At 34.8% G+C, this 14,602-nt stretch overlaps 1 protein-coding gene across 3 annotated transcripts; it reads left to right on the top strand.

Annotated features, from left to right (window-relative positions):
* Nucleotides 1-5,012: 5,012 nt before the first annotated feature.
* Nucleotides 5,013-13,519, top strand: LOC121253896 (putative clathrin assembly protein At2g01600). Of its 3 annotated transcripts, XM_041153824.1 has the most exons (16): nucleotides 5,014-5,184; nucleotides 5,227-5,348; nucleotides 5,486-5,555; nucleotides 5,668-5,765; nucleotides 8,657-8,795; nucleotides 8,978-9,105; nucleotides 9,778-9,873; nucleotides 9,997-10,047; nucleotides 10,619-10,684; nucleotides 10,783-10,848; nucleotides 11,336-11,416; nucleotides 11,520-11,600; nucleotides 11,825-11,995; nucleotides 12,178-12,259; nucleotides 12,354-12,475; nucleotides 12,936-13,519. In XM_041153824.1, exons 2-16 carry the CDS (start codon nucleotides 5,259-5,261, stop codon nucleotides 13,290-13,292), a joined length of 1,698 nt encoding a protein of 565 aa, XP_041009758.1. In that variant the 5' UTR covers nucleotides 5,014-5,184; nucleotides 5,227-5,258; the 3' UTR covers nucleotides 13,293-13,519. The 3 variants fall into 3 exon arrangements, with proteins under 3 accessions (XP_041009759.1, XP_041009758.1, XP_041009757.1); XM_041153825.1 differs by having other exon boundaries at nucleotides 5,013-5,348; nucleotides 9,781-9,873; XM_041153823.1 differs by having other exon boundaries at nucleotides 5,014-5,348.
* Nucleotides 13,520-14,602: the final 1,083 nt, after the last annotated feature.

Below are 14,602 nucleotides of genomic sequence, written 5' to 3'. Positions count from 1 at the left end.
CTCTTCACCAGACATTATATTATGAATGTTCGTAATATTCCTAACCTACGAGAAGGGGTGTTACATAAAAGCTGCAATTTATGGACTAAGTGAGTTCATCATAGGTCACAATCATCAACAAATGTCACAATTGAATGAGAACACTGATAGAAGATTGGACAAGTGGGAAAAGCCAATTGATTTGGCAATAAAAGTAAATTGGGATGCTGCTGTAGATGCTCAACATGAAGGGTGGGTGTTGGAGTGGTTGTTAGAGACTCAAATGAGGAGATGTTAGCAAGAACCTGATTGTTGCTGAAGCTCTAACTTTAAGGAGAGTTGCAATTTTATGTGTAGAATTGGGGCTCTCGGAAGTGATAATGGAGGGGGATTCCCAATTGAGAGTGAAAGCTACAAGTAGTAGGGAGGAGATATGGGTTGAGTATGGGAACATTATTGAAGATGTAAGGAAATTGATGTCTGAAAGGTCAAACTGGTGCATAAAATTTGTGCATAGAGAAGCAAACAATATAGCACACAAGCTAGCTAAGCTAGCGCTTACTTTTTCTGATGAAAGGGAGTGGATAGAGGATGGTCCAGTAAAAACTACTAATGATATACTGAACGAAAAATATTCTAATGACTGAGTTGTATTGATATCAATAAAGGAATTACCTTCTGACTTTCAAAAAAAAAAAAAAAATTGAAGAAAAAGAATATGAAGTAATTATGATTCGGTGTGAAGGTCTCGATCCCAAACCAAATTGTTGGAATGGGTTTAAGATTAGTGTTGCTTTTCCTAGACCCCGTTTAGAAGATGAGATCGATAGTTTGATCTCATCCATTCTCATGTTATCTTAAAAAAAAAAAAAAAAAATTTAAATATCATTTAAACAGAAATATTTTTTAATTTTTAATTTTAACTTTTTCATCTAATGATTACTTATTAATTCAACTTTGCCAAACTTTCAAACAAAATACAAAAAACTAATTCAATTTTTTCAAACCTCAAAATAAAAATAATATTAAAAAATAATATTTTAACTTTATAATATTTTTATTCAACTTTTTCTCTCTTATTTTCGATAAATGACATCAATATATATGTATTAAAATAGAATAATAAAAATAACAAATCACATAGTGTATGGTACAAATCACATAGTGTATGGTGTGGAGATCAAAAGTAGCACTTCTCTTTTCCAAAATATCATAAAAATATCTTAATTCAAACTATTTTTCTACTATTAATAAACTATTTTATTACTATTCATAAATTTTTCATTTCATCTTAAGATACAAATGTGCCAAACTTTTAATGGAAATGGAAATCATTTTTTCACGTGGATTGCTCTTCACTTTCTTGCTTTCTAAATTAGTTATGATTTCTTTTTTAATTATTATTATTATTATTTTAATTCTTGTCCGTTTTAAATAAGAAGTCTCTAAAAAGAACTATTTATTCAGCCATGTTATAGTATGATTGGTGATTAGAAATAACCCCTCCGCCCCCGCGGCACTTTCCTAGTTTGCACGCTTTGATTGGGACCCAATTCTCCAGCAAATCAGGCATTTTGGGGTCCAATTTTGACAAGATGGTTTAACCTTGGTAAATGGTTACTGGTTTTGGGTTCTAAAACTCAAGAATTTTACTTTGTAAACTACTCTTTTTTTTTTCTTTTTTTTTTTTTTTTAAACTTGACAAAATGGCTAACCCAGGTAAAGTTCTTTTTTTTTTTTTTTTTTTTTCTTTTTCCCTTAAAAAAAATGCTTTGCCCAAGGATGAATGAATTTTATAGGGATGAATTACAAAATCAGTATTTGAATTTTCATATTTTTGGGAAGACTTTTACTTTTCAATTTTTGCATAAAGTAATACATAAATTTCAAAAAACTTACAATTAGATATCTACATTAATTTTTCTTAAAAAAGATAACCGTATAATTGACACGTGACATTAGTATACCTATATTAGTATATCACGCGTCAACCTTTGATTGAGAATATTGATACCACATGGCGGCCAATCAAATATAGACATATGGCATCTAGTAGGTTTGGAGAGTGAGATGAAAATTTTTTTGTTTTAAATGAAAGTTTAAAATATTATTTTAAAATATTATTATTATTTTGAAATTTGAAAAAGTTAAATTGAGATTTAAAAAAATTTAATTATTTATTATATTTTGTGTGAGAATTTAAAAAAATTATAATAATGATATGAGATGATATGAAAATTTTGTATCTCGTCTCTAAATTAATAGGTATGTAAATGCAAATTTTTTAAATTTCAGATATCAATTTTATAAAAATTAAGAATTGAGGTTTTGAATTGGTAAAGGAGGAAAACTGATAACCCATCTTTACAAAGCACGTTAAATAACTTTTTACTGTTTTATATACTATACATACGCAGACGTATGGTTGTCTTTTTATTCGGTTTGAAAGAAAAGTTCCATAAAACTGTCCAAGACAGGCTGCCATTCCGCTACAGTGTAAATGCTAGGGTGCACGCCAAAATCCCACAAAACTGTTTTAGAAAGAAAAGTTATGCTTATGAGAAAGCTATGAAAATTTGCAGAGATTTGAGTTCCTGCAAGGTGATTTTAGAAGGGGATGCACAAATTATAATCAATGTAAATGATGTAAATAAAGATTTCTCTTACTATGGGAGCATCATTGAAGATATAAAGAAATTCCTACATGGTAGAAGTGAGTGGCAGGTGTAATTTGTACATAGAAGTATATATACCTTGTCACATATTTTAATAAAAGTATTTTACAACTAGACGTTGAAAAAGTGTGGATAAAAGAAGCTTCTGATTTTATCTGGAGAAAGATAAACTTTGTAACGTGTGATTTCTTAATGTAAGGGGATATCTCTATCACTCATAAGCTCACTAGACGCTCACCCGAGAGTAATGAGATTCACCTCAATATCCGATCCTAGTCTCAAACTTGTCCACAAAACAATTGCTTGGAAGAGAAAGTATGTAATGATGACTGATGGGGCGAACAAGTCTGATACCGCTCGACCGCATCCTGTTCATGGGGACTCATATAGGGCAGAACGAGAAAAATAAAAAAAAAACAGAGAACTTTTAATTTTCTGACAATGGAATATCGACGGACGATCAACATGGTCTGCAAAATAAAGCTATTAAGAAGTCACGCCGCATTAATGGTGTTGTCGGAGAGGCACGCTGCATTTAAATAACTCTAACAAAATAAACAATAAAAAGGATATGAGCTCCATAGGGGTAAGCACGATCTGTCACCCAAAATCTTGGTATAATTAGCAATTTTCAAGTATAAAAAAGCTCTTTAGACTCTCTCATTATTTACAAACTTCTAAAATACTCTATTGACTTTAGCATCGGAGACTCCTCGGCCCCAAGGTCGCCCTCTCTAAATTTTTTTCTTCTTTGTTTTCGCAGGCCTAGTTTTAAAGATTCGAGTTGCTGAAATCTAACCTAAAAGCGTATGAAATATGACGTTAATTCTTAGTATGAATACAAATTTATCTTTTTATCTTTTAAAAAAATAAAAATAAAATAAAATATTCCGGAAAACACATACCTTTTTTTTAAGGTACGGATCCTACCATTGTGCAATATTCTTCAAGTATACCACTCTTATGGGGTAGAAATGAAAGAGACTGAATATGTACACCAAGTTGCAAGTCTGTCTCTTTGGTGGTTGCCATGAAATTAAATTGGCACAAGAAGCAAGCATCTGCATTGGTACTTCACCAATTAATGCTGGATTCATGGATTGAGTGTAGATTGCCACCCACCACAATGAGGACATTTTTTCCCACATTTTTCCTTTTTTTTTTTTTTTCCTCATCATTGTTTAACTAAAACAATTCTACCTGTTCAAGAATATCCACTCTAAGGGAATTCCATATTTGATTATAATTTTCTAATATATTAATGGATCCTAGAATTTTTAATCTAATGTTATGGGTTTGATTTGGATCAACTTCAACTCATTATACGATACATGCATATCGAATAATTAAGGTAGTGGATATATATATTTCCACCCAAAGGAAAGTTGAAACTTATGCGTCATTTGGATAGTGAGATAAAAATTAAAAATTAAATAAAATATTATTTTATAATATTATTATTATTTTAGTACTTGAAAAAGTTGAACTGTTTATTATATTTTGTGTGAAAATTTTAAAAAATTATAGTAATGAGATGAGATAAGATGAAATGAAACACTTTCACAAAGTAGTATGTTTCATGTAATACGTTAAATTTACCTTATAATAAAAATAACTTTATAATACTATATATTATGTTAAATTATGTTAATTTGTAAGTTTATTTTTATAAAAGAATTTTATAACTAAATCATTTTTCTTCAAACAATATTACAAATTGCGTACTAAAAAATATTCCATCACCCATTTATTTGTGGAAAATGAAGGGAGCTATTATTAAAAAAATGATAATAAAGTAATATTATCTTTAATTATATTTATAAAATGTGATTTACCAAATGTCAAATTAAGAGTTGATGATGAGAGGATATAAAATAAAATGAGATAATTTTAGATGAGTTAAATAAAATATATTTTGAATATTATTTTTGAATATTATTATTATTATTTTAAGAGTTAAAAAATATAAATTATTTATTATATTTTATATAAAAATTTAAAATAATTATAATAATAAAATAAAATAAGATGATTTGTGCATCAAACCGGCGTAAAACAGAGCCACCAAAAGGCATCGGAAAACCGTCACAGACTACCACACAACTTTTGTACTCGAGAACTGTGGCATGGACAGAGAATAAAAAAAATATAGAGATCTAATCTTTTTATAGTTTTTTTTATATAATTATTTTTAAATGATGAATATTTTTATAAAATAATTTATAAAACTAATATCATTCTTCAAGTAACAACTCTTTAATTAGTATCGAAAATCATTTATTATTATAACTAAAATACGGAATCAGAAAGGTTCTTATTATTCGGCAAAAAAAAAAAAAAAAAAAAAAAAAAAAAAAAGCCGTCAAAGAGGGAAGGGAGAAGCGAACGTCAAAATGGTTGGAAATGATTCTTTCTCAACCATCAGAAAGAAAATAGAAAATACAGAGAGGAGAGAGAAGAATAGCCATAGCCAATCCATCTTTGCTTGCAGGCTGTTCCTTTGATCTATTCCTCTCTTTTGAGAGAGAGAAAGAGAGAATCAAGGTGTGGAAACCACGTAACGCAATTCTTGGAGAGAGAGAGAGAGAGATCTGAGCGGTAAAAATGGGGACGCTACAGACTTGGAGAAAAGCCTATGGCGCAATCAAAGACTCCACCAAAGTCGGCCTCGCCCATGTCAACAGCGATTACGCGGTCTTTTTCTTCGTCTTCTTCTTTCTATTATTAATTACTTCAATCGATACTCTTTCGATTTTCTACCACAATCCTTCATCGATTCGATTCGTTTATTTTGAGTTTTCGAATATTAAAAATTTTTCCCTAAAATTTAGGAGTTGGATGTGGCCATAGTCAAAGCTACGAACCACGTGGAGTGCCCACCCAAAGATAGACACCTCAGGAGTGAGTAATCGTTTCCGACTTCCCCCTTCACAGATCTCATTTTTATTATTTCTCAGCGGAATTTTCAATTTTGGGGGACAATACGTGATTGTCATTTTCTCTTCTCTTTCAGAGATTTTCGTTGCCACTTCGGCGATTCGGCCCCGTGCCGATGTTGCTTACTGCATTCGTGCGCTTTCCCGGCGATTGGTGAAGACTCGTAACTGGACGGTATATATGTGTCGATTTTACTGCTTGTGGTTTTCGATTGCTATGCCGACTTGTTTAGTTATTCTAGTTTTTTTCATTTTATTAAATCCGGTTTTGAGCGTTTTTAATATTTACTGAGTTTGGTGGTATGATCCATACATTGTTGTTTACCTTTCCATCCAGTGTTTTTTGCCTGTGTGTGACATGCTTGTTATTGGTTGTATATCTGTCGTTTTACATTGGTGCCTCTAAGTTGCTTAGAAATTGTGTTTTTATCTCTCATTTACATTTATTTAGATCAGAGTTGTCTTGATCTAAATAGGATTGTGCAAACTTCCAGTTTCATCTTAACTTACATCTGTGGAGTCTACTTCAAGGCAACTAGGAACACAAGAAGTTATGTGATTGTTTTCATTATTTTCCTATGGACCATGTTTCCAATAAAGCTAGGTAAATCTTTTGAACTGGATTGTTATAATGATTTTTATGTTGTTTCTGGCCACTTTATGCATCTACATCACTAATCTGATGGGTATTGAGAGTAAGAAGTTATTGCAATTGATAACGATATAAGGGACTTCAATTAGAACCCTAACTAGCCCATTTGGAATATAAGCTCATATGTGGCTTATAATTTCCTTAGGTCATTACAAAAGGTTTAAGAGGCAATCCTTAGTCACTAGCATGGACTTGAATTGTGCCACTTACAACGAAATGGCATAATGAGGAAATCGTGGAGTTAAGAGAGGGCAGATGGTAATACCTCAGATTCAGTCTAACTAACTAGTTATTAATCGTATTGGGTATACCTTAGATTGAGTATAACTAAAGAGGCATACCTTAAATTGCTCCCCTCCATCTAGTTATTACTCTAAATAACATTTTTTTAATAATTTAAATAACTCTAAATAACATTGGTATTCAAGATTCTTCTAATTTATTGCTTCCTTTGTCCATTTGATCATATCCTAGTCGAGCCTTTTTTTTTTTTTTCCCAAAAAATAAGGATATCGTGGCTGGGTGAAGTTTGCTGGGGTTGCAAAAGAAACAAGTTTAAGCACAAGCTGCACGGCTGAAATCTAATCTTAATCTATGTGCCCTCAACCCAAGTCATTGAAGTGGAGAGCTTGCTGATTTTTAGTATGGACAGACCAGTACCGGGGGCACATGGAAACTAGAAATATTCAGTCCCTTTTTGAACTTAAGGTGAGTAGATTGTGTCCTATCAATGTCGGGTGTCCCTTAGAAATATTTATTTTTGACAAGTAGGGTGTCCCTTAGATTTTTTATTTTTTTTTATTTTTTGACAATAAGGGTATCCCTTAGAAATATTTTTGCAACCAAATAGCCTTTTCCTTTTTCTTGGCAATGAAGACCACTTACGGTCGGTTTGTTGGCATTCGGAACTCATTATCCAAATGATTAATTCTCACCAAATTTGAACCATGAAGATTTAATCCAAATTTCATAAATTTCTACTTCTCTAGGGTGATGAACCCTCTTTTATGACATGTACATAGGCTTTAAGGTTGCAAGTTGTGGAATGTGAGGTCTAAGGCATATGAATAGAGATATACATGGGCATGATGCTAATGCGAAGAGACCAATGCCCATTATCCATACCTGTCAATTTCTTACTAGTATATGCCCTTAGTAGGGTTGACTATGGTTTGGTCTATCTTGAGGGAGCTCTTACGGACCTCCTGTGTCTAACCCTTAGATTAGGTTTAATGTGAGTCTATCCACACTGCTCAATCGATAGGGTGCTATTATTGGATCACCTAGATAGTGTTCCACACTTTGGTCCCCCACAAACACACACCCCCCCCCCGGGATGGCCCTGCCCCTTCATGCCTTGCTCTTCTCTACTTAAAGAGAGAGAGAGAGAGAGAGAGAGTTAGATCTTTTTAGGCAACGATTTATCTATGCTATTGTATGTTGTTTTTTTTTTTTTTTTTTGTGTGTGATTTTGTACTTATCCTGGGACCCCATTCACCTCCCTTTCTCTCCTATACTCAATTTGATATTTCTCATCTCTCCCCATCCCCGATGTCCTTATCAAGCCATTCTATTGTAGGTGACAGGGCTCAAGTCGCACACTTTGAATAGGGATTAGTTATGATACCTTTTGTAACAACCCATAGAAAGCCCAAGCCATTTTTGGATCTGTACTCTGAAAGGACTAGTCAAAATTATAATCATAGTTTCTTGGAATCATTATAAACCCCATTAACTTCTCCCTCCCAAGTAATGTGGGATCTCATTTATCGCCCTCTCTCCTATGCTCGATCAAGGTATTATAGATCTAGTCCCTTTTGTGTTGTGTTCCCGATCCTAATGTGTTGCTGCAAACACGTGGGCTTTGTTGATATTTGCCTTTCTTTCTTCAATAATCTTTCATTCCAACTAAGTTTTTAAAGCTTATTAGAAGACATTGTATGGCCTTTCATTCTTAATTAGGATTTTTTGAATGACAAATAGAATAAAAAACTTGCAGTTATATTGCCTTCTCATCTTCTTCCATACATCCAATGTTTTCCTAATGGCATGGGCTTCTACATGTACGTCATATTTTGGCTCTTCTAGGATTAAGTTACTGCACATCTGGGTGTGCCAAAGAGGTGTTGCAATTCAATGTACGAAAAGCTAGTATTTATGGGTTAATGCATGCTATGTATTGAAGGACATGGAGAGTCATTAGTACTGGAAAATGTTTCTTTGCCCTCTTTATATTGTTATTAAATAGGGTATTTCTTCTTCTGCTCTTGCATTTGAAAGATGGTCTGGACTGTTTTGATGGTGGTAAATACTGATGTAATAGTTTTTTATAAGCGGGGTACGCTTTTCATGTATTGTGGTGTCTTGTGTCCAAGTTATATAATGTTCTTTTAACACTGTTGAATCCTTAACAGGTGGCATTAAAAACACTGGTAGTCATCCATAGGCTATTAAGGGAGGGTGATCCTACTTTCAGAGAAGAACTTCTGAACTTTTCACAGAGAGGGCGAATACTCCAGATTTCTAATTTCAAGGATGATTCAAGCCCTATTGGTTAGTCCTTCACCCTTATCTCTTGCTCTTTTATTCTCTCTATTGGTTGTTAGCGCTGGTTTACTGATATATATATATATATATATATATATAAAGTTGTTAATGCTGGCTCTAACTGATGTACTTGAACTATCATTGCTTTAGTTTGCTACTACTAATATCTCTTTGATCTTTTCTCTCAGCTTGGGATTGCTCGGCCTGGGTACGTACGTATGCATTGTTTTTGGAGGAACGACTTGAATGTTTCAGGGTTATTAAGTATGATATTGAAGCTGAACGTCTACCAAGACCTTCCCAAGGGCAGGACAAGGTATTTTACTAGATATGTATTTCCTTTTTTCTAAGATGCGGAATTTAGAATAAAATAAAAGCAATCCTAATATCATTGCTTGCCTTGAAAGAACAGACAAGGGGCTGTATGCAAATAAAGTTAAAGATGATATTGGATTTGAATTTGCTGACTCTGGAATTCTTTTCTTTCTTTCTTTCTTTTCCCCTTTTTCTTAATGCTTGTACCTCTAATATATCTGTTAGGTTATTTGAACTCCCAATAATTTATTAGTATTTTATGATAGTTGCTAAGGCTAATAAGCTTATTTTGTTTTTAGAAAATATTGTTTTTTATTCATGCTTCTGGATCTTATAGGGTTTGTTTCCTAAAAATCCAAGCCAAAGAAACTTTGTTTGGCACATTTTAATTTGTACCCCTAGTTTTTTCAACCCTGAAAGAAGTTATGTGAATGAAGCCTCTAAGGATTATATTTAACTGATAGAGACAGTCTATGCCATTGTTGCCTACCAGAAGTGCCATAGAGAGTTCTGTTGGATGTCCAGTGTCTTGATTGATTTTTAATAGTCTTGCCAGTATATTTGTTTTCTCAAACTATATGGGTGTAAATCTCTCATTGCTACAGATTCATGAAATTCTCACCCCACCCAAACCCACTCCTCTACCTCCCTCCTTTTCCGCTTCTTTTACCAGCAGGGCTACAGCAGAACCAGGGATTTGGACAGTGAAGAACTGTTGGGGCAATTGCCAGCTTTGCAGCAGCTGCTGTATCGTCTTATTGGTTGCCGGGTACTTTTTATGCCCTTTGATGTTCTGTTTTCATATTTTTTACACACTTTTGCTTTAGATATTTTTAATTATCCATAGCATATTAATATGGGCAGAAAATTGACTTAGTTTCCACTTTTACAGCCAGAAGGAGCAGCTGTTGCCAATTATGTTATACAATATGCTCTGGCTCTGGTATGTGTGGCATTGCTGTTTTCTGTAATTTATTACTACAATTAGTTGTGCATTTAAATTAAAGAATATTTCTATGTTTCTTCTTTTGAATATTTTGAGTCATGAATGGCGAAATTATTTTAGAGATCTTAAAGGAGTCTCCTTATTAATAGTTGACTCCCATTTCATTATGTTGAGTTTGCCGACCATGACGACCAAAAATGATTCAGCAGTTCCAGTTTTTTCAGTTGATGATACATAAATTCAAATGATTTAGAAATTTCTGTGAAATTTTTGGTTATTTGTTGAGATGCTTTGAATGTCCTCCCTTTTTGTTTCTCTCTACCTTTGTCAATTTTTTTGTTTCTGTTTTGTTGTGGGGGCAGGGACGCTGTAGTGTGCTTTGGTCAGAAATTGGCAGGGAGGACATAAGGAAAATAAAAGCTGACTCCCATATTTCACTTCCTGACCCTTGCCCTCTGATCTATCATTTTTTCCTGTCAAGAAAAGAATAATATCATTTTAAGTGCTTAACTCATAAGGAACTTTATTTGAACTTGCTCTTTACAATTTTTATATGTGGTATAATCAGGTACTGAAAGAGAGTTTTAAAATTTACTGCGCTATCAATGATGGGATCATCAATCTTGTTGATAAGGTGAATTGATTATTATTTATGGGAGTCTTGCTCGTTAGGAAAAAATGTCATTTGTTGTCTATATTTTCCATACTGCCAATAATCTGATCTCATTGCAGTTTTTTGAGATGCCAAAACATGAAGCTGTCAAAGCCCTTGATGTTTATAAACGAGCTGGCCAGCAGGTGACATTATCCATTTCCAAACATGATGCCAAGTATTAGTTATTTGTTGATAGCTATTTACTGCTCTATTTTTTTTTCATACAATTACTAGATAGGAATGCTATAAGGTCTTGCAGTTCACTTTTAACTGATAAAAAAAAAGGTCCTACAGGGGCCATCGGACTTGGGGTTATGCTCAAGTGGTGAAGGCCTTGGGCTTGGGGGCATGCTCCCCCTAGGTCTAAGGTTCAAATCCCCTTGGGTGCAAACAATCTCTAGGAGCCATCGGACTGGGAGATTTTTCCCTTGAATTACCCTAGGTTCACTTGTGGGAAACTCCTTGCCGAGGGCTTGTGCACCCCTGGGATTAGTCGGGAAGCTGTTCCAGACATCTTAAAAAAAGAAAAAAAAAAAAAAAAAAAAGGAAGAAGAAGAAGAAGAAGAAGAAAGAGGTCCTACAGTTCACTTTTATGGTGTTTCACTTAACAGACCTTGGTTATTGCTGCAGGCCCTCGGCCTTTCTGAGTTCTACGAAGTTTGCAAAGGATTGGAACTTGCTAGGAATTTCCAGTTTCCTGTTCTTAGAGAGGTATTGATGCTATTACAACGTCTTGGTGTGTAGTCAACTTTAGGCTATTTCCTCGAGTCTAATTTTTTATCCCACCTAATTGCCTAATGCTTATGTTTTCCAGCCTCCGCAATCCTTTCTTACAACTATGGAAGAGTACATAAGAGAGGCACCCCGGGTGTTTCCTGTTGCAACTGAGCCTTTGGTGAGTCATTGTTTTATAATGAGCAAGAACATATATCCATTGCTTAGTTAAGTGAAATGATTTTTTCTATTGATTAGTGTACTCATTTATGAAATTTGTAAACCAGTCTCTGTTTTGTTCCCGTTGGATCTTTTTACCGGTTTATTGGCACTAATCAATCTAGAGATGGAATAATGCTTTTGTAAAGCTGTGCTACTGAACTAATATGTGGTCATTATGGTCAGCTTCAATTGACATACAGACCAGATGAAGGCCCTTCTGAAGAGACAAAAATGTCCAATGATGAACCTGAGCCACCACCTTCAGATAATGCTGCTGTACCTAATGTTGAGATTACTGCTCCTCCTCCTTCTCTTCCTCTTCCTCAAAACACCCTGGAAACTGGTGATCTACTGGTAAATCATTATGTTCTGAGTTTCATCAACTCAGTTTATATTTTTTGCAGAATTTATTTAATTTCTTAAACAACACCCCCCCCCCCTCCCCCCCCCCCCCCCCCCCCCCCCCCCCCCCCCCCCCCCCCCCCCCCCCCCCCCCCCCCCCCCCCCCCCGCCCTTTTCTGTTTTGGTTGACTCAGGGATTGGGTTATAACACTGCTGATGCATCTGCAATTGAAGACAGAAATGCTTTGGCCCTAGCAATAGTTCCATCAGATTCTGGTCACGTTTTCTTCTTTTGTTGCTTTCCAGTAGTGCTACTTAAGCCATTTTAGATGGACTTTTGTTTACCTAGTGAGTGTTCTCATATTTGCAGGTGCTGCCCCAACATTTGATTCTAATGCCGTACAAGCAAAAGATTTTGATGCTACTGGATGGGAACTTGCCCTGGTCACCACTCCAAGTGGTAACATTTCATCAGTTAATGAAAGGCAATTGGTAGGCCCTTATTCTGTGTCCTTATTTGTTCTCCACACGTTTTGTGGTCATTTTAGCCACTTACAGCATATATTGAAGATGTGCACGTGGTTGAAGGATTTTGAACTCACCTTCATGGTTTTTTATTTGCTTATTTGTGGTCATAAGACACTGGATATGTTTCTTAGTTGTTTTTAGTTAGTGAGGATTTAGGAGAATGTAAGTTGATGAAAGTGCTTGCACATGACATTTGGCGGAGGAGCACTTTTCCACGAGGCGCCACTAGTTTAATCATTTCTTATCATCTTCAAGTCAGATTAATTGCAATATAATCTCACTAGTGGGTAGGCCATTCTTCAATTTTATGCATCTGAGACCAAATCTCATGGAAGAAATAGTTTTTTTTTTATATATGTATGGAAGAAAGGTTTTTTTTTTGGTATATGGATTTAATTATTTAAGTTTGGCCAATGAATGTCAGGCTGGTGGATTGGACTCCCTCACTTTGAACAGTTTGTATGATGAAGGAGCATATAGAGCTGCGCAGCAGCCTGTTTATGGAGCACCAGCTCCAAATCCATTTGAGGTACAAGACCCATTTGCTCTGTCAAGTAGTGTTGCTCCACCCCCTGCAGTTCAGATGGCAGCGATGGCTCAACAGCAGGCCAACCCCTTTGGTCCGTACCAACCTACCTTCCAGCCACAGCCGCAGCCACAACAACACTTAATGATGGCCCCAACTAATCCTTTTGGTGATGCTGCATTTGGTGCATTTCCTGTGAATCCAGTTGCTCGCCCACCAACTAATAACCCATTTGGAACAACTGGTCTGCTGTAAAAACAATGTTTTTGAACTTCCCAAAATTGTAATGTAGTCGGTGTAGTTGATTTTTTTTGCATTTGGAAATGAGTGCAGCAGTTTGGGTAGGTTGTTTGAACCACAGGAGAGGGTTTTGGGCAAGAAGCTACGTGTATGGGTTGTAAAAGTGAGCGAGTGAATAGCCGAATATGTAATAATTAGTTGACACGATTGAGATTTTATGATTTACTTTGAAGTTGCTTTAACACATTTTTTTTTTTTTTAATTTAAAGCGAATTCCTTCTTTCTTTAATTAATACTGGAATCAAAGAGAGATATCCAAGAGCGGAGCAGCTTCCTTATCCTCAGTTGGAGCAATGTTTGTTTGCATGCGTTTGGTGCATTTCATGATTCCTCATACGCCTCAGCACTCAATCCCTTAGGTTTCCCATTTTTCAATCTAACATATCTAATCAAATGAGGTTTCTTATAGATCTAGAGGTTCCTCATTAGCCCTAGAAAATAAAAAATAAAAAAGAGAGAATTCGTTGATCTGATTGTTGAGAGGGTCGTGAAAATACATTTTGCATTATTAGTGAAGCTTTTCCTTTGTTTAATGCGTATGGAGCACTATAGATATGGAAGACTTCAATAGAAGTTGTTGGCATCTATCTGACCAAGAAAAATCCTCCTTTGTCGTAATCAAATTCAGGGGACAAGAAGTCCCACTCATTCATTTCTGATCTTGGAATTGGTCTTTCTATGCATTGGCCCCCTTTGCTCAATCAATTGCTATAACGTCTGCCATAGGATTCACAGAAAAGGAATTAGCAGAACTAAAAGTAGATAAAGAACAACGGCATAACGAATGGGGGGCTAGATTGGATTTACAAAAGCAGCCATAGAAAAATCTCGTGATGTCTTAAAAATTATTGGGAAAATTTAGCAAAGATTGGAAAAAAAAGGTTTTATTTTTATATAAAATAAGGCATTTTTTGCGCTTTGGAATGGCACCAAAATTCTAGAGTAAGTTTATAAGAGAATAGCATAAACCACTATTCATTTTGACACCCTACACCTATAGCTTTTTCATAGGGTGTAGGGGTGTTTGTCATAGGGTGTGAAGATGTTTTTGACAAGGTCTGAGGTGATAAATGGTGACTGTGAATAATTTTTCAAGTTTACAATTAGGATGTTTACAATTACTTGTTGAGTGTGTATGCTGCATTGCAATGAGCAATAATACCCACACAACATATTTTACAACACATGTTTTAAGGTGAGTATTTTTGTAAAATGATGTTACTTTTATAAAGTATTTTACTAAACTACCTTTCATTTTAAAACAA

This window comes from Juglans microcarpa x Juglans regia, chromosome 3D (assembly GCF_004785595.1).
Source record: "Juglans microcarpa x Juglans regia isolate MS1-56 chromosome 3D, Jm3101_v1.0, whole genome shotgun sequence".
Taxonomy (NCBI): Eukaryota; Viridiplantae; Streptophyta; class Magnoliopsida; order Fagales; family Juglandaceae; genus Juglans; species Juglans microcarpa x Juglans regia.
Note: the sequence above shows the minus strand (reverse complement) of the source record. Positions and strands in the feature narration are given on the sequence as shown.

Excerpts from the sequence above, each read along its gene's own strand:
- LOC121253896 (XM_041153824.1), top strand. The coding sequence starts at position 5,259 with ATGGGGACGCTACAGACTTGGAGAAAAGCCTATGGCGCAATCAAAGAC. Across the intron at positions 8,796-8,977 it reads GGATGATTCAAGCCCTATTG|CTTGGGATTGCTCGGCCTGG; the intron begins GTTAGTCCTTCA and ends CTTTTCTCTCAG. Across the intron at positions 11,417-11,519 it reads AGTTTCCTGTTCTTAGAGAG|CCTCCGCAATCCTTTCTTAC; the intron begins GTATTGATGCTA and ends TATGTTTTCCAG.